The sequence below is a fragment of the Chlamydomonas reinhardtii genome, chromosome 9 (assembly GCF_000002595.2).
Source record: "Chlamydomonas reinhardtii strain CC-503 cw92 mt+ chromosome 9, whole genome shotgun sequence".
NCBI lineage: Eukaryota > Viridiplantae > Chlorophyta > Chlorophyceae > Chlamydomonadales > Chlamydomonadaceae > Chlamydomonas > Chlamydomonas reinhardtii.
In genome coordinates this window covers 1530009-1550444 of record NC_057012.1, presented here as the reverse complement: position 1 = coordinate 1550444, position 20436 = coordinate 1530009, and the positions used below count along the sequence as shown (strand labels likewise).

General features: G+C 61.8%; 3 protein-coding genes across 3 annotated transcripts; all 3 read right to left on the bottom strand.

The window, feature by feature from the left end:
* Positions 1-631: 631 nt before the first annotated feature.
* Positions 632-10313, bottom strand: CHLRE_09g397803v5 (uncharacterized protein). Its single transcript, XM_043065860.1, has 6 exons — positions 9759-10313; positions 9570-9601; positions 9121-9426; positions 8872-8983; positions 2933-8709; positions 632-2770 (listed from the first exon to the last, which is right to left on the bottom strand). Exons 1-6 carry the CDS (start codon positions 9907-9909, stop codon positions 2093-2095), a joined length of 7056 nt encoding a protein of 2351 aa, XP_042920869.1. The 5' UTR covers positions 9910-10313; the 3' UTR covers positions 632-2092.
* A 110-nt stretch (positions 10314-10423) lies between these two features.
* Positions 10424-12433, bottom strand: CHLRE_09g397800v5 (uncharacterized protein). The gene is made up of 3 exons (XM_001694573.2): positions 12273-12433; positions 12134-12208; positions 10424-12004 (listed from the first exon to the last, which is right to left on the bottom strand). The coding sequence occupies exons 2-3, from the start codon at positions 12173-12175 to the stop codon at positions 11855-11857; spliced, it is 192 nt and encodes a 63-aa protein (XP_001694625.2). The 5' UTR covers positions 12176-12208; positions 12273-12433; the 3' UTR covers positions 10424-11854.
* An 881-nt stretch (positions 12434-13314) lies between these two features.
* Positions 13315-20406, bottom strand: CHLRE_09g397850v5 (uncharacterized protein). The gene is made up of 9 exons (XM_043065863.1): positions 19475-20406; positions 18156-18299; positions 17754-17954; positions 16767-17580; positions 16383-16560; positions 15995-16259; positions 15591-15769; positions 15176-15360; positions 13315-14887 (listed from the first exon to the last, which is right to left on the bottom strand). The coding sequence occupies exons 1-9, from the start codon at positions 19622-19624 to the stop codon at positions 14409-14411; spliced, it is 2595 nt and encodes an 864-aa protein (XP_042920868.1). The 5' UTR covers positions 19625-20406; the 3' UTR covers positions 13315-14408.
* Between the last annotated feature and the right edge of the window lie 30 nt (positions 20407-20436).

Genomic DNA, 20436 nt, shown 5'->3' with positions numbered 1-20436 from the left:
GGGCGGGGCTTTGGGTTTGGTTTAGGCAGCTGGGTTCGGGTTATGATTAGGCAGCTGCTCTGGAATCTGGGCTATGCCTGCCTCGTCTGTCACGACCATCTGCCGGTTTGATCCTAGCTCGTCACCGGTGATCTAGCGAGCAAGGGAGCAGCTCTGTCCTCGCGTCGCCTAAAGCGCTGTCCAAGAGATGCAGTGTGAGAAGCGACGCCTGGGCCTGGACCGTAGAGTGACATTGCTATGCGCTCGTCAGCGCCTAGACTTGGCTTGCCCTCCGATGACGCCCACCGAACTACACAGAGAGAGAATGCTTCCCGGAACCCAGTGAATGGTCACTCCACCAGAGTTCGTTACAGCATGTAGTCTGTTCAGTGTTGGTTCGGTACGAGTACGGGAGTAACGAAAGGCCGGCGCTGCGCCGTTGTAGGCCGGGCAACAGCCTCATCGCACGGCATGACACGACCCAACCGTGACACCATCCCCTCAACCCGTGTATGCGTGTGTGTGTGTGTGTGTGTGTGTGTGTGTGTGTGTGTGTGTGTGTGTGTGTGTGTGTGTGTGTGTCCGCCATACCAGCCTCCAGTGTCAGTCTGCCAACTTCCACTTTTATCACTGCTTTGGGGTGCGTGTTAACAAAGATGAACGGAATATGCGTATTGAGTCTGGTGCTATCGCCTGGCCGGGCGCCCGGAGCGTGGAGAGCTAGCGTGTAGCTACCAGCCTGCCATCAAGCCAGCCACTGCTCGGTGCAGTAACTCCGGCGCTCGAGGCTCGACCAGTGTCGCGCTCATGCCTCGACATTGCAACTTGTTTGTTAAATGCCGGGGTCTGGGCACACGTTGCACACCACGGGACTACGCAAACCGCATCCTTACCCTGTCCCATCACATGATCACATCCTGGAAAATGCAAGCCGTGCTTCAGTGCTTGCAGTGTTCATTTGATAAAGGCCTGGAACACCTGAATGCCAGTATGCCCCAGTTCGGGCCTTGTGGACACACCTTGCGGCCGCATGGATGTAAAACCACAACGTGACGCCCCATTGCTCACTACCTCCGTGCCTTCGCAATCAAATGGACGGAAGCAACACGACTTACAATCGGCATCTACTTATTGGCACTGACCGCACCTCACCGTCACGTCAAGCTAGCTTTTACCGTTACCGGTATTTACCCCTAGTTCTCGCAATCCCGCACACTCAGCACATGTGTGCGGCTCTTCTGTGCAAGGACTTGCGCGGCGTGGAAGAATTGTCCAGACACAAAGGTGCTGTTCAACGGGTCCTTCTTTCATGACAACGGGCTTCAGAAGCACTGGTGTCCGGTGTCTGGGTTGCTTAATCCCTCCTGTTGTCAAGATAATTGTTGGCGTCAAACTGAGTATGTATCCCTTCAAGTCACAAAGTAAGGTAAGGGTACGCACCTCATTCGGTGCTGCTTCAAACATAATCATGGTCAAACTCACCCTCGGTTCATGTATGCCTGTGCATTATGGGAGACCGGCAGACCTCCCCACACGCCGTCCCATCCAAACGGCTCCTGCAACGTGCATGCACTAGGGGAGGCACCCCAACAGCAGCTGCAAATGTTTATTGCCCATGGGTTACTTGCGGTTCCTGCTCAAGCCAGTCACACTCGCAACCTCCAAACCATCACGAAGTAAAAGCAAAGCGTAAAGACTGACTCCATACACGGATAACGACAAGACAAGTGTTCCCCGGTCACGGGAAAAGGGGCTGAGCCCCTCCACAGTCTGAGGCCAAACAACCTCATCGCCTGGACATAGCCGGGGTCAGTTTGTACAGGCACCGCCCGCCGTGTGTTCAGCCGCATCCCGCTGTTAAGTACAAGCACAGCAGCCACAGGACAACCACTGCTATGCTCGCCAGCAACGAATCAAGGAAAACGAAAAAAGAAACTGTGTCACCATGTCAGGCAACGCCCAGGCCCCCAATTCCAGTCCGTCCACGTCACGTGAGACACACCAATGCAGCCCATGGTGGACCGAAATCAAACGAGAGCCATGGCCCAAAAGCATTCGGGCGCTGGCCTTACAACCACTGAGTATGAACAATAGCTAGGTCTGCCCCTGGTGTCTAGGAACTCCCGCTGAAATTATTTGCCCAGAAAGCCCCCGACGCGGGCGCTGGTCCAGATGTCTCGGCCTCCACCGCTGGTGGTGTGGTGGCATCTGCTCCAGTGGATTCATGTACGGACGACTCAACGGTAGCCGCAGGTGGGCCCCAGATTCGAAAGAAGGCGCTCCTGCTGCTGGTCATACCTGGCGCCAGCCCGCCAGCCTCTGCACTATCGATCGGCCGCCGGGCACCCATCGGCCCTGCTGCACCAGTGCCCAATTCGGCGTAAGCTCTGCCCCCGCCGGTCGCCCTGAAGCTCCCATCCGTGCGCGCCGGCACGGGGCGCCCAGACGTCAGAACTATGGCCTCTACTGTGTGCAGAGCCGGCGAGCTTGTGTAGTCTGTAAGGCCCGTTCCCGGCCTGCTGGCGTGGGCTGCAAGCCTGCCGCCGCCGGGACCGCCGCCAAGGGAGGAGCGCCCGTTCCCTAGGCTTGCACCCAAGCTGCTGCCACCTGCTGCGCTGTGCAGGCTGCTGCCAACCGCCGCAAGGCGCATGCTGTCTTCGGCAATGGACAGGTCGCCGCGCACACCTGGCGAGGCCTGCGCCGAGGCCGCGTATCGGGTGGAGCCGGCGCCAGACGCCGGCGAGCCGAGCCGGCTGCGCACCACCAAGGCCTCACGCAGCCAGCTCGAAATCTGCATAAGGCAGCGAACGGCTTAGCTCCTTTCAACTAAGAATGCGTGCGGGCGAGGACTGGTGCACGACAACACAGGCATCAAGGCATGCACCTAAAGCAAGGCCCGCCGAGCAGCATCTTGGTAAAGGCGGCTCTCGTTTGATTGCAATCCCTCGCTCACCTCCCTCTCCAGTGTCTCCTGCTTTACACGGCTCGCCTCCCGAACCACCTGTGCAGGGCTGCCCCGCTGCCGCGCCAAGCCAGCAGCCGGGGCCGTAACCGTGACCTGCCTCTGCTGCAGCTGCTGCGAGAGGTTGCGGTCATGCAGGCGGTGTGCAGACGCCAATGCGGCTGCCTGTTGTGGGTGGATCGGCGTCAGGTTCGGCGAAATGCACGGTGACATGCCTTGGCGGCTGGCTTTGCCGCTGTTGGGGCAATCATCGCCGAAAGTATCCATCACACGGTTCATGTACGGCGAGGCAACGGCACCGTTGGCCTGTTGACCACCCAGGGGCTGATGAGCGGCCGGCGAGGATTGATGAACCGCATTCCTCGAGGCATCCGGGATCGCGAGCGCCTGATGCGGCCACTGTAGCCTGACCTCCAGGGAGCCACCACCGGCCAGGTCGGCACCGATGGCTTCCCCTTCCATGTGGAGTCCCACCTGCATGTTCCAGGTCTCAGCGGCTGTGGCTGTGTCGGCTTCCGATGCCGCCGGGTCAAATGCGGGGATCGGTAGTGAGGCGTGTGTCGACCACGCCTGCAGGGCCTCACTGTCCATCACTGCCAGAGCGCTGGCTGACGTCGCAAACGCTGCTGCGATGGGAGGACGAGATGCCGCCGCTGCCAACGGTTGTGCCACAGCTGCTGCGCTGACGCCCGGAAACGGGGGCGCATTCTGGCAGGCAGCGAGGGACCAGTGCGGTGCGGTGCGGTAATGGGCGCGTCCCCCTCTGACCACTGATTGCGCTGGCGACGCTGGGTTAGCCTCGCCCCGCTCGGTAGTCGGGCCGACAGGGCGCGGAACCCACGACGGTGATGCCGAGGCTGACTCTAGCAGCCCTCCACACTTGACAGGGGACGCATCTGCAAGTGCGGATGGACCGGCATGCGAGTCGCGAGTACGGTGGACTGACAGGCTTGCCGCCGTGCTGTCAGCCGCGTGCCTGCCGCGCCGTGGGCTGCATTCAAGGGCGGCAGCGGGCCTGCCACACAGCGTGACCGCTCGGGTCTGAAGTGTGTGCAGGGCATCTGCATAGGCACTCCCGCTGGTCACAGCTGCATATGCTGGTGGCGAAGGTATGGTGTGGTTGGAGGCAGCCGACTCATACATGCGCGGCTGTGACGTGAGCTGAGCGACGCTGCTGCTGCTGCCTCCGCCAGCTGCAGGAGTGCTGTCCATAGGAGTTGCCGCAGCAGATGATCCACCCGCGCCGGCGCTGAGGCGCTTGCTGTACGGCAGCACCGCTGCCTCTGCCGCCTCCGCTAGCAGTCCGCCCAGAGAGCGGCACTTGCTGCTGTTGTGCCTGGAAAGGGGCCGCGAGAGCATCGCACTGATCCCCGCAGCGCCGCCGGCCCAGCTAATCCTCTGACGCCGGCCGCTGTTGCTACTGATGCCGGCTGTGGTGGCAGTTGCAACCGCGGTTGCAGCCACAGTCTGGTCTACGGCACCAGTCACTCCTCCAGAAGATGCGGCATGCGGCTGCGAGCCACACGCCCTACTGCCTCCGTAGCCCTCCCAAGCGGCCGACAGATCCGCGCAGCGCATTGCGCACGTGTCAGCTGTAAACCGCACTGCGCTGCTGCGCCCGCCATCGCCTCCGGCGCTCCTGCGGCCGCTGCTGCCCGCGAGGCCGCTCCAAGTCTGGCGCGCACGCTGCATGAGGCGCATGCCGGGTGACACAGCAAGTGGCCACTCAGCGCAAGCGGCGGTGCAGGTGCCGGCGGCCGAAGCGCGGGCTACCGCAACCCGCGGCGTCATGAGGGGTGCGGGGGAAGAGGTGCGTTCACGTCGCACTTCTGGATGAGCCGCCGGCAGGCCGTCACTTACGTGCGAGCTGGGTGCGGCACTGGACGCCAGGTGGGTGCGGGCCGCCGGTAGCTGCTGCCACACGCCACGCAGAGCACTGGCGGGGGCTGGGGTGCGCTGCAGGGCCGTGGGTAGGGACTGCGACCCGTCCTCAAAGCGCAACGCGACGGATGCCCGGAGGGAAGCGGGCCGCGCTGACGCGACTGAAGATGGAGTGGCCGATGTCGCGCCCCTGGTAGGCGTTTGGCTCAGGTCCACAGGTCGCAGGTTGGCGCGTGGCGGCGTGCCGCCCATGGGAAATTGCGCCGAGGCGGACTCCAGGCCTCTCGGGTTGAGGCGGGTCTCTATCGCTGGCGAGACACGCGGAGCGGCATCTGGCGCTCCGGCGACAGGTGACACCGCTGCTGCCGCCAGTGACAAGGGTGCAGCAGGCGGCGTGCTCAGCATGACAGGGACAGCGGTCAAAGCAGCTGGCGGGGCCTGGTCCGGGCCATCAGCCAGCCATGCCTGCCCTGACGTGCGGTCAAAGGCCGCCTCTTGTGGCTCCACGGCCTCATTTGCAGGCGTAGCGGCCTCCTCGCCGACAGCGCTGCATGCGGTCGGGCCTGGGCTTACGTGTGATGCCGCCAAAGTGGACCGAGCGCCAGCGGATGGGCCGGTGCACGGCCCTGTCGAGGGCCCAGTGGAGGGCCCCTCAGTACCGGTAGTACCGGGCCCCTCAGCGCCCAGCAGCGCAGCTGCAGCCACGCTGGACAGGGAAGCGCTGTGCTTCTCAGGAATTGTGGCCAGGCGGCGGTTCAAACCGGCGGCGTCACTAGTGCCTCCACCTCCGTCACCGCTTAGCGTCAGGGAGCCCAGGATGCCATGTAGCCCGCCTCCGGTCCCGTTGGTGCTCTGGCCAGTGGGGGCACCGTTTGTGCCACTGCTGCTGCTGCTGCTGCTGCTGCTGCTGCCAAGGTCTGCACCAGGCTCCCCAAATGATGCCGTGAAGCGGCTGTTGAGCAACGCCGCAGCGGCAGCCGCCCCGGTAGACACCACAGGCTGGGGACCCGCAAGCGCGGCGATCGGGGAACCATGTGGCCACGCGCCAGCCCTCTCGGCACTGATCGTCTGATAGGCGTTTAAGTCGCCGGCCGCTCCGATGTGCGGGTGATTGGGGCTGCTGCGAGGGCCTGAGGCCATCGGCGCAGCCGGCAGCAGTAACTGAAGCTCTGGCACGTCTTCTGCAGAGGCCAGCCGATCTACAAGCGATTGATGAGATGCGCATGGCGACAGGGCCTGCTGCTGTACAAGCGGTGAGAATGCAGAGCTGTTGCTGCTCCAGCTAGCTGCTGCACGCTGTGTCCGATTGCGACGCACTGCTGCATCAGAGACTGCGAGGAACATTGAAGACGTAGCAGCATCTGCCCTGCTAGACTGAGAGCCGCAGGCGGCGGTGGGCTGCAGCAGGCTCTGGTGCCCGAATGCCTGAGATCCGGCGTGCGCTGCGGTAACACTGCTGCTACCACACTGCAGCGGCACTGGTTGCGTGGCCGCATCGGTAATGCCCAGTGCTACCGGTGTCAAGTGCTGCACAACTGGCAGAACCTCTCGAATGGTGCCAGCTGGCGACCGGGCACCGACATGGAAGGCAGGCGCCACGGAAGCCGCGGCATGCCGCGCGCTCTGGGTGCGGCGGAGCGCGCCCACTGCCATGCTGATGCCAGAGGTGCCGCTGCCGCGCGGCCCACTTCGGCCGCTGCCTCCGACAGGAGGCTGCACTTGGCTGGTATGGGTCCTGGGCGTATCGCTGCTGGTTCCTGTCAGCTGGCCGGGAGCGGTGTGTGTGTTGCCACGGGTGCCGCTGGAGCCAAGAGACGCGCGCCCGGTTGCGCCAGCGCCTGCTGCACCAGCCGTGATGCGGCAGTGCATCACGGCGCCGCTGCTTTGCCGCGGCGACGGCCCCATAGGTGAGGCGGCCGCCGAGACAAATCCTGCAGAGGAATGGCGCGCGCCACCGCCGACACCTGCGGCCGCCAGAGATGTGTAGGACACTGCGCGCACGTAGCCTGCTGGCAGCACGCGGCCGTTGGTGGCGGCAGTGTGAGCCTTCTGCTCGGTGCCAAGCCGTTCTCCGCCACCGACTGACGAGGTAGCTTTGCATGGCCGTGGAGCTGCCGGCGGCGATTTTGGTTCCAGGTCTGGCAATGTTGCCTGGAGGCTGAAGCCGGCGGCCGTCGCTAAAGCGGCGCCTGAGGCACTGAGCAGCAGGGCGGTGCGCACACGTCGCAGCAGTCGCCGCTCTGGAGGTTGCGGTCCTCCAATGCGGGCGGTCACCATGGACAGCTGTGCGGGCGAGCTGCTGAGCGGTATGGGTGTGCTGTGGGCGAGTGGTCTAAGCAGGGTGGGGGCTGACCCTGGAGACGCCGCCGCCGAGGTTGCTGCAACCACATCCATAGCAGCATAAGATAGCTGCGGCTGTTGCAGATGGCTTCCGGGGGATGCAGCAGTGGTCCGGGCCACGGACGATGCGGTTACCTCCGCTATGCTTGGCGGCGCGGTAAATGCGTTGCCCGCGGCCCCTGCTGCAGCGTGTGCCGCCGCCAGAGTTGTCGGCGCAGCAGTAGCAATGTCTGCAGGCGTCGCCGAGAGCGCTTTGCCACTGGGCCGGCTGCTTCGGCCCCATGATGAAACCCATGACACAACGCTGTTGCGGCCGCTGCGATTGCTGCTGCTGCGGTCGCTGGCACTGCTGCCGCTGCGAAACAGGCTTCGGTTGCTGGTGCGCATGCTGCCTGCCACGGAGCTGCGCGCGCCACTGCCCCGCCCGTCTTCCGTGGTCTGGCCGTGGGTGGGCAGCGGCACAGAGCTACTAGAACCGCCGGCGTAGGTGGCATTGGCGGCCGCCGCCCGTAGTGCCGCAGGTGCGCTGGTGCGCTGCGGGGGTGGCCGACGGAAGCTGGGTAGCTTTCCATGCGGAGTGCTGCTGAGGAGGGGCGCGGAGCGCCGAGAGCCCTCGCCCGCGTAGCCCGCCTCTGGCTGCGTGGTGCCGGGCCCCTGCTGTGTCGATAGCAGCCAGTGCGGGTCCTCCGCAACCGAGTCTAGCATCGCATCGTCGCACGCCGTCTCCTGCTGCTGCCCCGCTGCCCGTGGCAGAATGGGGCTGCGGCCCGCTGTTGTTGCTGCCGCGTCCTCATTGCGCCCGGATGTCAGCACGGTGCTGCTGCCAATATCGCGCATGAGTTGCTCCAGATAGAGGCGGCGGTGGCTCCGCGCCAGCGAGCCGCCCACCGACGTGAGCGGGTGCGCCAGCGCGCCGGACCGCCACACACGCTGGGCCGCCACGTCAGCGCGCATGGCGGCGGCCGGCGGCAGCGCCAGCCGACCCGCCAGGTGCGCCGCCAGCCACTGCGCCTGCAGCTCCAGCATCAGCAGGCTACTGCCGGCGTGAGCCTCCAGGCCCATGAACGCCAGGCCAGGCACGTCCGGGTGAACCATGCCACGGTACAGAACCATGTCGCCAGCCCCCTCGGCCCCATCCGCACCGCCCAGCAGTGCCTGCCGCAACGGGGCGCTCAGGAACGGCATGAAGCGGGGGTCATGCAGGCTGGGCGCCCACAGCACCAGGTGCTCCCCCGCGCCACTGCTGCTACTGCCACTGCTACTGCCTCCAACTCCGCGCCCCAACGTGAGCTTGTCCTTGACGAGCGCCCAGAAGCGGCGCTTGGCGGGCGCCCGCAGCGCCTTGCCCAGCGGCCCGGGCTGCGGCGCGGTGTAGTGCGGCTGCAGCGAGGCGGCCAGCGCACGACGACGGGCGGAGGACAGCAGCTGTTGATTGGGCATCTCTGCAGCAGTTTGCGTTGCCCCGCCGGGCTCGCTTATAAGCTGGACCGATGAACTGTCTTGAAGCAGCAGCGCCGTGGCACTCGCTGTGTCCCATGCTTGAGATCCTATGCGAGGAAAGCCAAAGCAAACATGTGCGTATGTGCGCTTTGTCAAGAGCAAACAAAACAGGTACGGTAACGTACGTACGCAGGGCCATCTAATGGACATGCGGCCTGGCGACCTGTCGATTCCTTTACCTATCGCCCAAGAACCCTTGGTTGACTCACCGGCACCAAGGACCGTGACGCCCCCCGCGCTAGCCAGAAGTGTCTCTGGCGTCACCTCCGCCACGTGTGCTAGACGGAAGCATGCCGCAGTGTTGACTGTGGCTTGCTGGTGCTGTGGCGGTTGGGAAGTAGGAGGTGCAAGCGTTCAGATACACTGGCAACTTGACAAGGACATGTCGCAGTTAGCTGGGGGTAGTGTCGGGGAGAAGCGGACACAGTTCAGCACGCTTCACTACACGAACCTCCCACCTGCGTAATGAGCTCAGCAACCTTGTGCGGGGTGAAGGGTAGTGGCCCTGGTGATGCCACAATCACAAAACGAGCGCGCACTTCATATTGCCTCGCCGCTTCATCTTGAGCTGCTTGCGCCGTGGCCTGCGTGGCCACCGCCGCAGCCTCGACGGCCTCCACATCCCTTCGCACCACGTGCTCCACTGTACACTGCGCCACCCAAACAGGCTGACGCGGCTGCTCGGTCTGGCCCAAATCGAGGCTACGAAGCTGTAGATACCCCGAAGCACAAGGTGCACCAGTTGTCGTACAATCCGGTGACAACTGCAGTGCAACCACGGAGTACCTGCTTAGAGTGCTGCCAAGCGCATGCACATGCGCAGAGGCACGCGTTGCTAGAAACGCAAGGGGAGGTTGATACGACTGATGCAACTCGGAAAGCTAGGTCGGTGACAGTCCGGGCTTACTCGGTTTGTCCGTAAAGTGGTTCCTGGGGTCACTGCACGAATTGTAGAGATGTTTTTGCCAGAATGTTACATTTGTAGTTCAGAAAGTGGACAGGGGGCTTCACGCGCCCGCAGCGTGCGCAATGCAGGGCTGCCATGCATCGACATACCCGCCAAGACCAACATGGGATCAATCGGCTTAAGCCATACCTTCATGGTGTGTGCCTGATGGAGCATCCCGAGCACCCGGTGCAACAACCAGCACGGTGAAATGTGCCTTTGCAAGGGCGTTGCTGACCACCTCGGACTCCTTCTGCTTCCCGACCACGAGGACATCCACATGTTGTATCAAGGCTGACATTCTTGATCCGCCAACGCGCGTTCGGTCCTCCGCTTGAGGGCCCCAACCGCGACGCCCGCGCGCCCACGAGGAGTAAGGGCCTCTATTGCAATGTCAACTTGCTGCACATCCCGACCGCATTGCGGCTGTTGAAAGTTGCCATGGCAAAGGCGCGCACGCCAGGAAAAAGTTTGAGTCAGGTGCGGTTGCCTCGCTTCGCCGGCGAGAGGCGCCGAGTGAGGTGTCTAGTTGGATTCTCAATAGTAACTGTATACCAACTACTGACATCTTAACCCGTGAGTTGTTTCGCCAGAACTCGATTTGTGCATAAACTGGACACGTTCGCAGGGCACACTTTCGGTTTCGTCACTTCCTATGGCAGCCTCTTTTCCGCAGCAGGAATATCAAACGTCATATGCCTTAGTGTCACCAGTACATATCTGGCACAGTGTACAGGGCTCGTTGTTACTCCGTCATCGAGCGCGGTTGAACGCGCAACCTTTGCCTGCCTGCGCTAAGTGGGCTAGTAACGGGTGCCTCTTATAATTTACAAACATTACAATTCAGTTCAGCAGAGGTCAATTCCAGGATCAAACAGCACACTCCGGACGTACCTGGCACGATGGCCGTGTCAATAACCCCGGCGGGGACGCGCCACCTTCTTGTAGGCCAACTTGTTCTCACAGCAAAGGAACAGGATTGAGATTGAAATGCCATAGAACTGAGAACATAACGTCCATCCTCGGATCCGAAGGCTCGCCTGGTCATCGCTGGACACATCCTCAGCAGGCCTGCTAGCGCTCTACTCACAGGCAACCCCCAATCCCCCAATCCCCCATGAATGAACTGATGAAGATCCCGTGAATCACCCGTAGGATACTAGCATAGACACGCACAAACACAGTGTAGAAACGTACAAATGCGGAAGCGTTTGGCAGCAGCGCAAGAGGCCCACGAGCATAAATACCCCAGGTTAGCAAAACACTGCAGACGGCTCCCGAAGTTGGAGACAATCGCCGCACCATTGGACAAGGCCGTCAACGACGACAGCGGACCACCAGCGACACGATCAGCCATCACCAACCGCTTCTGCTAGAGGTACAGAGCAGGCAGGAACACGACACACCGGCTGACAGCCTGACACAGCGCCGGACGCGGCCGCGCATTCCACAGGGCTAAGCAATCACCAGCAGCAAGGGAGTCGCAAGGCAAATCACATATTGCTACAACGAAATTCTACTTTCAGAACCCACGACACTGACTAGCAAATGATGCTGCCGAACCCCCAAGGCCACTTCGACGCCGCATGCACCGCAAGTACTCCAAGTCCGTAATCTGTTAGCGCACTTGGCAGTAGACCAGGTCGTAGTGCGCAATTCCTTCTAACATGTCTATTTACGCTAATGCGGCACAATCCGCTGTGGCCTTGCTCCCGCAGACTGCACACACCGAAGAGCTGCTGCATGTTGGTGACGGTGTGAACTGGTAAGGCAGTCTACGGCATGAACGCCGTGGCCGGGGGGCGGTGGCCGGGTGGTATGGGGCCAATCAGGCAGCTTGTTACGTTCACCATCATCACATAAATACGGTCTGGTGCACATGCCGCCACCGGGCCTGCGGGTGTGCGCGCCACCGGGCCTGCTGGATTAGCCACCGGGCCTGCGGGTGTGCGCGGCGCGCTATTGGCCAGGGCACAGGCCGGTATCCGTCTTGTCCGGCACAGATGCCAGTCCAGTTGGATACGGTCGCTGGACCATCTGCAGTACCACAGACGCATACGCAAAGGTAAGACACATCATACGACGTAGCGCTTGTCCAGGCTAGAACCCAGCAACCTCCGCCCTCCGCCCAAAGCGTCCGACCAGGTGTCGCACGCACTCGCCGTCGGGCAGGCCAGCGCAGGCCCGGCGCTTGGAAGTCGACGCCACAGGACTGCAGTTGTATACTCAAGCCTCATCATCCGTCTTCATGTACCTCCGCCGCTATGCTCCGGCTGCTGCGCCTTGAGCTGCCGCTCGAGCTCATGAAAGGCAGCCATGCCCACGGGCTCGCCCACCGTATGTCCAGGCGTGGTGTCAGGGGTGTCAGCCTCAGTCGGCTTACTCCGACGGTTGCCCTGCACATGGGGTATCAAGCAGCACCTAACAGTGTGATTCTCAGCAGGGCGGGCCAAGCGCTGCCTCGCCGCACTAGCACCCAGACACAAGGTAAGGGACCCGGGTCTCTCACGCCAGCAACCACGGACCTGAGCGGCAACAGCTGCCTTCCAACTTGAAAGCTGCTCCATATAAACCTCCCATACGCAATTGTTGCAGCCGCTCTGCATTTATCAAAGGAAAAGTTCACGCAGCCAAGCCATGGCGTGGCGATTTCTCACATCACACCTGGCAACAGTCTTCCGGACTCGGCTCCTGAGGTTTAGGTGGTAGAGATGTTTGGCTTAGTGCCCTAATTATTGCTGCTTGCAAAGGCGAGGTCGACGCCAGCGAAATGGCTTGACCCCCGAGAACTGCTGCCTTCTGCAACGTTGCAAGCATTGTGAGATATAACTGACAGGCTATGGCTATCTCAATTAGCAGTAAGAGGCAAGGCATGGTGCATTGAGTCCCCAAGGGCTTCCCAATCACTGAGCGGTCGCCACGGCGGTCGTCACAGCGGTCGTCAGGGCGGTCATGGGGCGTGCCCTTCAGGGACTCAAGGGCACGCCCCATGTCCTCTCTGTAACATCCGCATTCTTAAGGGACTGAATAACAACCCCCCTCCCCCAAACTTGCTTAAGGGGGTCTTGCATCTGGGTGCCTGGCTTAGCTTCGACTCACTGTACGCGGAGTTGCTCGAATCCAGACCGAGAGAGTGTGCAGCCAACCTGGAGGTGGTTTCCGGTCGGGGGCGGAAGTCCCCTGCTTAAGTTCGTCCAGGCAGCATTCGATGGCCCCTGCGTGCTTGCACGCTCGGGTTGTCCTCTCTTGTAATACCGCAACCTTAAGGGAGCTGTAGCGCATGGCGGAAGGCCGTCAATCTGGCTCGAATAGCGTGGGGGACCAGAGACAAACAGAGCCAACGAATGATCAGGGCCAGGCGTGGCCAGGGGTGGGCGTCGCAAGTCCCGAGAGTGCGTGGCGTACCGTATTCCAGGATCCGGGCAGCAGTGTGCAGCAAATAATGAAGAACAACGTTCAGGCATACGCCGTAAGGGACTGGGGGCGCAGCGGGTCGGATGCTGGAGTTACTGCACCGCGGGGGGACAGGGCTGGTGGAGAGGACCGCACCGCGTGTGTGTGCGGTAGTGTGCGGTCCAAACAGACCCGGCATTCGCCGCATGTGCCACGGCACGCCCTGCAAGCAATTCTAGCACGTAGAAGCCTGCTGACAAAGTACCGTAGGCGTTGGCGTTGCGGGTGGCACGCCCCTGGGGTAGATACCGCTCGTTAATGACGAGTGTTGCGGAACTAATGCGTACGCAGACCAGAGCCTCGTAACCTGCGCCAACAGGCCTGTAACCAACTCAACCTAGCAGGGCCGCCAGGAGCTGTACCTAGCAGTACGCAGCAACATGGCACGCTCATCGGGTTGAAGCATCTGGTTGAAGCTATACCTCAAAGGGTAGAACCAGGTCACGTTACGCTTCCACATATGGATAATTGTAGTTGCCATGAGACCAGATGTGAAGCATCGAGCCACTAGTCCTGCCGCCCTGACCTACAGCCACCCATGTATGCCCCTTCCCGCCCGCCGTGACCTCAGCCACACCCTCGATGTTCACGCTACACGGCTACACGCATCGGAACACTCTGCCAATGCATGAATATATACCAGTTCTCTTGGTGCTTGACCGCACCTAGCCTGCCTGAAGCCAGCAGCGCATACTTTGCAGTCGTACTTGTTCTCACTCGAGTTGTAAAATGAATCGCTTGCCTCACGGCCAGGACAGTCTTCACATGCATAGCGTAGCCCCTATCGTATATCAGGCAAGCTCCCTAGATACACCCGCACGCACAACCAGAACCCTGTCGATGTCAGCCCTCCCTCGCCACGAAACTGGTGGCGACGGTACGTGGGGAGTGGCGTCTGATCGTCATCAACATAAATAAGCACATGGTCATTCCATTGACCGAATGGTATAAATGCTAGGTGGATGAGAAGGGGCCACGGGGTTTTACGCTTCCAAAGGCGCACCAACCCGGCAACATGTACGAGCAGCACATGAGCCCAAGACAGGTCCATTCAAACACCCCTACCGGCTTCCGCGCCCCAGTCCTTTCACGCACCTCACACAGCCAGGCATGTTATGGCCCTCGCACTTGCGCACAAAGTACTCCTCTTGACCACTAGCACCAATTTAGCCTGCCACACTCAGGCCCCACATGCGGATCGACAGCCGCAGCATATTGCAGCTGCAGCGCTGAGCCTCCGCATAATCAAGACGTTTTCAAGATTGAACGACCCCCACACGTTTGAACAGGAGGCCCAACATACAAGGCAAAGCTTCACCTTGCAGTATCATTGCTGCGGAAGAGCGCTTACGCAGGGCCCACCTTGCTAGCCTTCTTCTTCTTAGCCATTACCACGGCAAGCACAATTGCGCCAATGAGCACCACGCCGCCGACCGCGCAGCCCACGGCAATGCCGATGGTAGCGCCCGTGCTCAGCCCGCTCGAGCCACCGCTGGGCGAGGGCGTGGGCGCCAGGGTGGGGCGCGGCACGGCGCCGGGCAGGGGGGCGCTAGTGGCCACGCCGGCGGTGGCCATGGTCTTAGCCACCTGGTTCTGAACCTGCAGCACGCTGGTGGAGAAGGTGTTGAAGGCCGCGAGCTGCTGGGGCGTCAGCGTGAGCACGCCTGCCAGGGGCGAGGTGGTGTCGGCGATCATGCGGCGGCCGGAGGAGGACGACGAGCTGCTGCCGCCGCCCAGGACCTGGATGGGCACCTCGGCCATGGCGTACATGACCACCATGCCGTCAATCAGCAGGTCGGGGATGGTGAAGCGCGGGTCCAGCGTGACTGTGTGGCAAGATGGGGGGCGGGTGAGGAAAGGTGAGAGGAACGGGGAACGGATGTCAGCAGTGGACATGGGTGAGAGAGGTGCATGCCGGCGCAGCTCTGTCCCACGCTGCCCTCCCTTCCTCCCTTGCCCCCTTGCCTAGGCGCTGGACGTTCACCGCCCCAAATGTAACATGCTCTTTGGGCTCCCTCGCTGATACCCCTACCTCCCCCCGCCGATACATGCGGCCTACAGCCTACTCCGTGGCCACGGGCGCCCTATCATCCAGCCATGGCGCGAGGACTCACGCAGCATGCTGGCGCCGTAGAAGACCAGGCCGGGGGCGTAGCCCAGCCCGTAGTCCAGGTAGTCCTCGTTGTCGTGCAGGAACTCGACGATGGACAGCAGCACGTCCTTGGTGATGAACTCGCGGCTGATGTCCGTCACGTTGAAACCGTAGTCGCGAAGCAGCGCCTCCTTCAGGATGATGCCGCTGTGAGAGCATCAAACAACAGGCAAGCGACACAGCAAGGTCAGGGAGGTTCGATTTATCCACAAGAATCAACTCGGGGGGCTGCCTCATGGGCGTGCACCTGGCACCTGGGCAGGCATACGGTAATTACCAAGCCACTTCTCGCCATTTTGGGCCTGGCGGCACCCGCTTCCCCAAAGGCACGTGCTGTGCAGGAGCCATGCGCCCTACCCAACCAATCCTCCCCTCACCTGTTGGTGACCAGGAAGCGCTGCATGACGGGCCAGGCCAGCTCGCGCAGCGCCGCCAGTGCCAGGTCAATGTCTTTGGCGGGGATGTCCGTGACGTTGTCGTAGCACAGCGCCAGGTGCATCACCGCGCCCACGGTCTTGTCGTAGGCACCCACCCACCAGTCCATCACAGGCGGGATCTACGCGCGCGGCCGTGAAGAGGCCAGAGTGGCGGGAGGATCAGCCCACACACGCGTCCAGGTTCTCCATTGCGCATTCCCACACCACCAGCGACCAGCGTAGGCATGCTGGCCCCGAGACTCTTGTGACCATGCGGCATCGTAGCGCTCCACTGAACTCTTTCCCCAGCACAACTCCAGCGCCGCGACCCCCATCTCCACCCCTGCCGCCCCCAGTGCCCTCACCGTCTGGAACATGTTGCCCACAAACGGCATGGTGCCCAGGCCCGACAGGAAGGTGTCGTCGGCGGCCAAGGTGCCGGTGAGGAACTGCTCCAGGTCGGCGTTGGCGGCACCGCACACGCCACTGGTGGCGGGCAGCGTGGAGGGCGCGCCGGAGTCGGGCTGCACCACGTTGGCTAGCGTGGGAGAGGCCAGCGTGGGCGTGAAGTCGGGGTACTGCTCCAGAGCCTGCAGCATCTCGGTGATGGAGGGCTTCAGCTTGGCCAGGCTGCGGAAGGTAGAGAAGGGGGAACGACGGCGCAATGGCAGGGCGGTTGGTCGGCCGTCAGTACCGAGAACAAACAGCGCAGTGCGAGTCTACAATACGCAATGTACGAGGGCTGCTACTCACTTGGTCTGCATGCTCTGGAACGCCTGCTTTTCGCCCGAGGTCATGGCCACCATGGCCTTCTCAAAGTCGGTGGAGCCGCCAGCAGCGTTGGCGTCCAGCGCCGCCTTGGCCATGGCGGCCAGCACGTCGATCATGTCCATCGCCAGGCCGTCCACGCTGAAGCGGCTGTCCAGGGACGCTGCGAGGAGGAGTTTTGCGTGGGAGGGATGCCAAAACTGGGTCAACACTCGCCGCGCCGCAACCTTTTCGCTACTCCCCCAGCTTTAGGTCCGCTGCTCGTTGTTCACCTTCCCCATTCTCTATTCCTGACTCTGTCCCCGCCGCCTCTTGCGCCCAGTTCCCCCGCTCCCAGTCCTAAGCGGCCCAGCCGAGTAGCCAACTCACTCAGCTCGCTGACCAGGCTGAGGAGGTACCCGAAGATGCCCCAGTCGTCACCGCTGCCACTGTCCTGCTCCCAGTCACCGCCGGTGTAGGTGCCATAGGTCCCGTTCGTCACCCAGTCGGTGTAGTTCCAAGCGCTGGGAGAAGGGGAGGGAGAAGGACTGGGCGAAGGCGAGGGCTTGGGGGAGGGAGAAGGAGAAGGAGACCGAGAAGGAGAAGGAGAAGGAGAAGGAGACGGGCTGGTACTAGCGTTGGCAGTGATGTTAGCGCTCGCGGTGGCGTTTGCGCTGACGGTGGAGTTGGTGGTGCTGTTGCTGGTAGTGCTGTTGCTGGTGGAGTTTGTGGAGTTGGTGGAGTTGGTGACGTTGGCGGCGTCCGCCATGAGGTGGCGCCCGCCACGGGTCATGTCCACGCCGAGTAGGGCGCGGCGCAGGCTCGACTCAGCACCGAGCATGCTGTCGCGCACGGCGCCCATGAAGCTGGACAGCAGCTGCCGGCGGCGGCCGCCGTACGCGGTCACCAGGCCACCGCCGTTGGTGTAGGTGTAGGTGCCCGAGGTGGCGCAGGAGGACACGCCGTTGTTAATTACCAGGGTGCCAGAGCAGGAGATTGAGGTGCTGGTGTAGGGGTAGGGCGAGGGCTTGGGGCTGGGCGAGGGGGAGGGGGAGGGCTTGGGGCTGGGATTGGGGCTGGGGGTCACTAGGGTGCTGGTGTCCAGGCCCGCAAAGTCAAAGCTCATGTCGTCGCTGCCGCCGCCGGACAGGCCGCCGCCCAGGTCCAGGGTGGAGAACAGCAGTGACAGCACGTCCGTGTCAGCCTGTGTGTAATCGGAAAGGATGGCATGACGGGGTGAGGTACAGCAGACATGAGCTGGGGCGCCGAAAGGGGGCGCCGTAATTGAAACTAAGGCGCCCCCGAGCAGTACCCTTGATACTGTATTGCTATCATGCCGCATGCGGGTCCCAGCTTGCTACAGTACGATGAGCTCACCGCGTCCGAGGTGAACAGCTGCATCAACTCCACGGCGCCCAGGATGTTGTCGCGGGTGATGAAGGTGCCGGCGGTGTTGGTGTCGAAGCCAAGATCATTGTTGATCAGATCTGATAGGAAAGAGCCGGTGGCGGTTTTCAGGAAGGCCTGGCCAGTGGGCAGCAGCAGCTTCTTGAGGATGGTCACGGCGGCGTCCGCGGTCTGTGGGCAGACGGGAGGTTGAAAGTGGGGGGAGGAGAGAAGCATGCGAGTGGAGTGAGTCGGGTGCAAGGGCGTGCAAGAAAACATCAGTAAGCTCCATGGGTGTGGCCGCTTCCGCGTTCTGCAGAACTCTTGATCAGGCAGGATCAGGTCGTTCGACGAGAAGCGGCGGGTACACCTGTACGGTGGCGAGACACTCACCGCGTTGGAGGTGCCATTGGCGCCGCACAGCACGGCGCCGATGAGCGGACGCATGGCGCCGTCCCAGCGGGTCGCGTACCAGGTGGCCACGGCAGGCATGGTCGCCATGACGGCGCCAAGAGGGGGGAACATGTTCACGGCACCCTGCAGGTGGGGCCAGGAAGTTGTTGTGTGTGGTTACAAGGTGGTGAGCACGACGTGCATTCCTGTCCTTGTAGAAACACCTACCGCTACGCAGTACTCCGGCTTGCCCCTGCCCCCTCAGGGCGCTCCATGCCGTGCGCCCCGGAATGCGGTGTGGGGATGGGGTGGGGTGGGATGGACTGGCGGATGGTGGAAGTATCATATAGGTCTGCTGGGGGCTGCGAGCAGCCATACTACCGGTCATGATATTGCCTTCGGTAGCTCAGGGCGCCGCGGGCTGGGGGTGGGTAAGTGAGCGGGGATGGGGGCTCGGACTCAGCGGGGGCACGGACTCAGGGCGTGGAAGCCAGCGAGAAGCGGGCGAGAGTAACGCCGATGTGCCGGGTGATGTGCGAGCAGAATACAGAACGCGGCATTCGTCATTACGGGGAAACTAAAACAGATAGCGCCAACCTTTTGCGCCTCGCGCTTTCGCGCGCAATTTCCGGGATCCTCCAACGCGTCGATTCCTCCGTCTTGCGTCCTTCCGTGCCGGGAGCCTTGATTACCGATACAATTTGTGATATATTATATGTTTCGCTGGAGCTCTAATGCAAACGCTGCGCTTGTGCGTTTACCCCGCTCTGGCATAGGGCTTGCGTTTTCATAATGTTACGCTTTGCAATACATACATAGAAAGGCGCATTATTTGCACGACAAATTTCGCTGCGCTCGGGTTTCAAGGTTATAACTCAAGTCAAAACTGGAATAACCGGGAGGGCCCCGCTGCGGGAACTCGATGCGACCGCAATGGCTATTGCCCCTCCCCCTTCGGGGGAAGGGGCAAGCCAACCTAGGCCCGGGCCGGGGGGCCCTTATAACGCCTGCAACACTTATATATGCAGCTAGTTTGGTCCCCGAATGGGGGTGCTTATGCAGGAAGTGGCAGGCGACGTCAGGCGCGGCACGCGCCTCCCTGCGCCTTCAGCCCGGCAACCCCAGGCCTCACGGCCCCCCATACGGCGCCGCTAAATACCCCCGTCGCCGGGAACATGGACTGCCACTACAATTATCACAGCACCCCTGTCAATTGTGAGCAACACGCATGATAGGTGATAAGGTGAACCAAGTAGGCCGGTCGCCCCACACTTCGAGGCGGACGGTTCATAACCCTAGCAGCAGCAGCCCTAACTCACCCTGAAGACGGGATCGGCCGAGATGTTAGACGCCAGCACGCTACCAAGGAATGAAGATGGCTCAGCACACGTCGCAGCAGCCGAACGGCGCTGAACGGGCTTCCGCACGACTGCAATGTCGTCCGCCGGCCCGAGGGTGCAAGGCAGCATCTCAGCGCACTTCACGCGAGGGCGCTGGGGGCAGCATCGAACGTACGCGCGCCCGATCGCATACGGGAAGCCCGCGAGTGCGCCGGCACCAGCCTCCATGCAGCCCCAGCAGTCGCCACAGGTGGCGCTAACGTAGATAGAGCCGTCGGGGCAAGAACGAGACCAGCCACAGGAATTGGAAACCTCACAACTCGTAAGGTCCGTCATGTTAGTCTTGGAAACTTGCGTGAAGCCGTTCGGGCAGGCATCCCAGGCTCGCTTGATTTGCTTAGAGGCGCACATTCCTGACGGATCGCACATATTTGAGCCGCACGCCTTGTGCGCAGTCCAGACCGTCAACGTCGTCGCATGTGCTACATGTGCACACCCGGCTAGGAGGGCCGCCAGGATCAGCTCCCAACGACACGTCATTTTGACTGCGATCCTAATTGATCCTGCAGTCACTCAGTCCTTGCGAGTGCCTGGCGGGTCCAGATGTTACGTATGAAGGTTGGACCCACACTGCGTCTAGTTGGGAGGGTGTGAGCTCGTTTGGTATAAATGTTGTGTTATGAACTTAATAACATGAACTTGCTCGAGAGCTTTGCAGCGGCGGGGTAAAGAGGCCATCGGTGCTGAAGGAACATCGACCAGAACAGCCAAGAGCACGAACTCGCGCTCTCTGTTTCTACAACAATATGTCTGATGATACTATACATTTCCCTAGCTCTCTTGGTCGGAAAGCCCGAAGTAAACACTCTTTCCTGAGTCCTTGCGCCTACGCCTTGTGCCGCCATATCGCTAATAAAATGCCAAACGTTCAATAAGTTGAA

Excerpts from the sequence above, each read along its gene's own strand:
- CHLRE_09g397803v5 (XM_043065860.1), bottom strand. The coding sequence starts at position 9,909 with ATGTCAGCCTTGATACAACATGTGGATGTCCTCGTGGTCGGGAAGCAG. Across the intron at positions 9,427-9,569 it reads CCACTTTACGGACAAACCGA|TTGTCACCGGATTGTACGAC; the intron begins GTAAGCCCGGAC and ends GTTGCACTGCAG. Across the intron at positions 8,710-8,871 it reads CGTCACGGTCCTTGGTGCCG|GATCTCAAGCATGGGACACA; the intron begins GTGAGTCAACCA and ends TTCCTCGCATAG.
- CHLRE_09g397800v5 (XM_001694573.2), bottom strand. The coding sequence starts at position 12,175 with ATGGAGCAGCTTTCAAGTTGGAAGGCAGCTGTTGCCGCTCAG. Across the intron at positions 12,005-12,133 it reads AGGCAGCTGTTGCCGCTCAG|GGCAACCGTCGGAGTAAGCC; the intron begins GTCCGTGGTTGC and ends CCCCATGTGCAG.
- CHLRE_09g397850v5 (XM_043065863.1), bottom strand. The coding sequence starts at position 19,624 with ATGCTGCCTTGCACCCTCGGGCCGGCGGACGACATTGCAGTCGTGCGG. Across the intron at positions 16,260-16,382 it reads TTCCAGAGCATGCAGACCAA|CCTGGCCAAGCTGAAGCCCT; the intron begins GTGAGTAGCAGC and ends TACCTTCCGCAG. Across the intron at positions 14,888-15,175 it reads CTACGGCGCCAGCATGCTGC|TCACGCTGGACCCGCGCTTC; the intron begins GTGAGTCCTCGC and ends CTTGCCACACAG.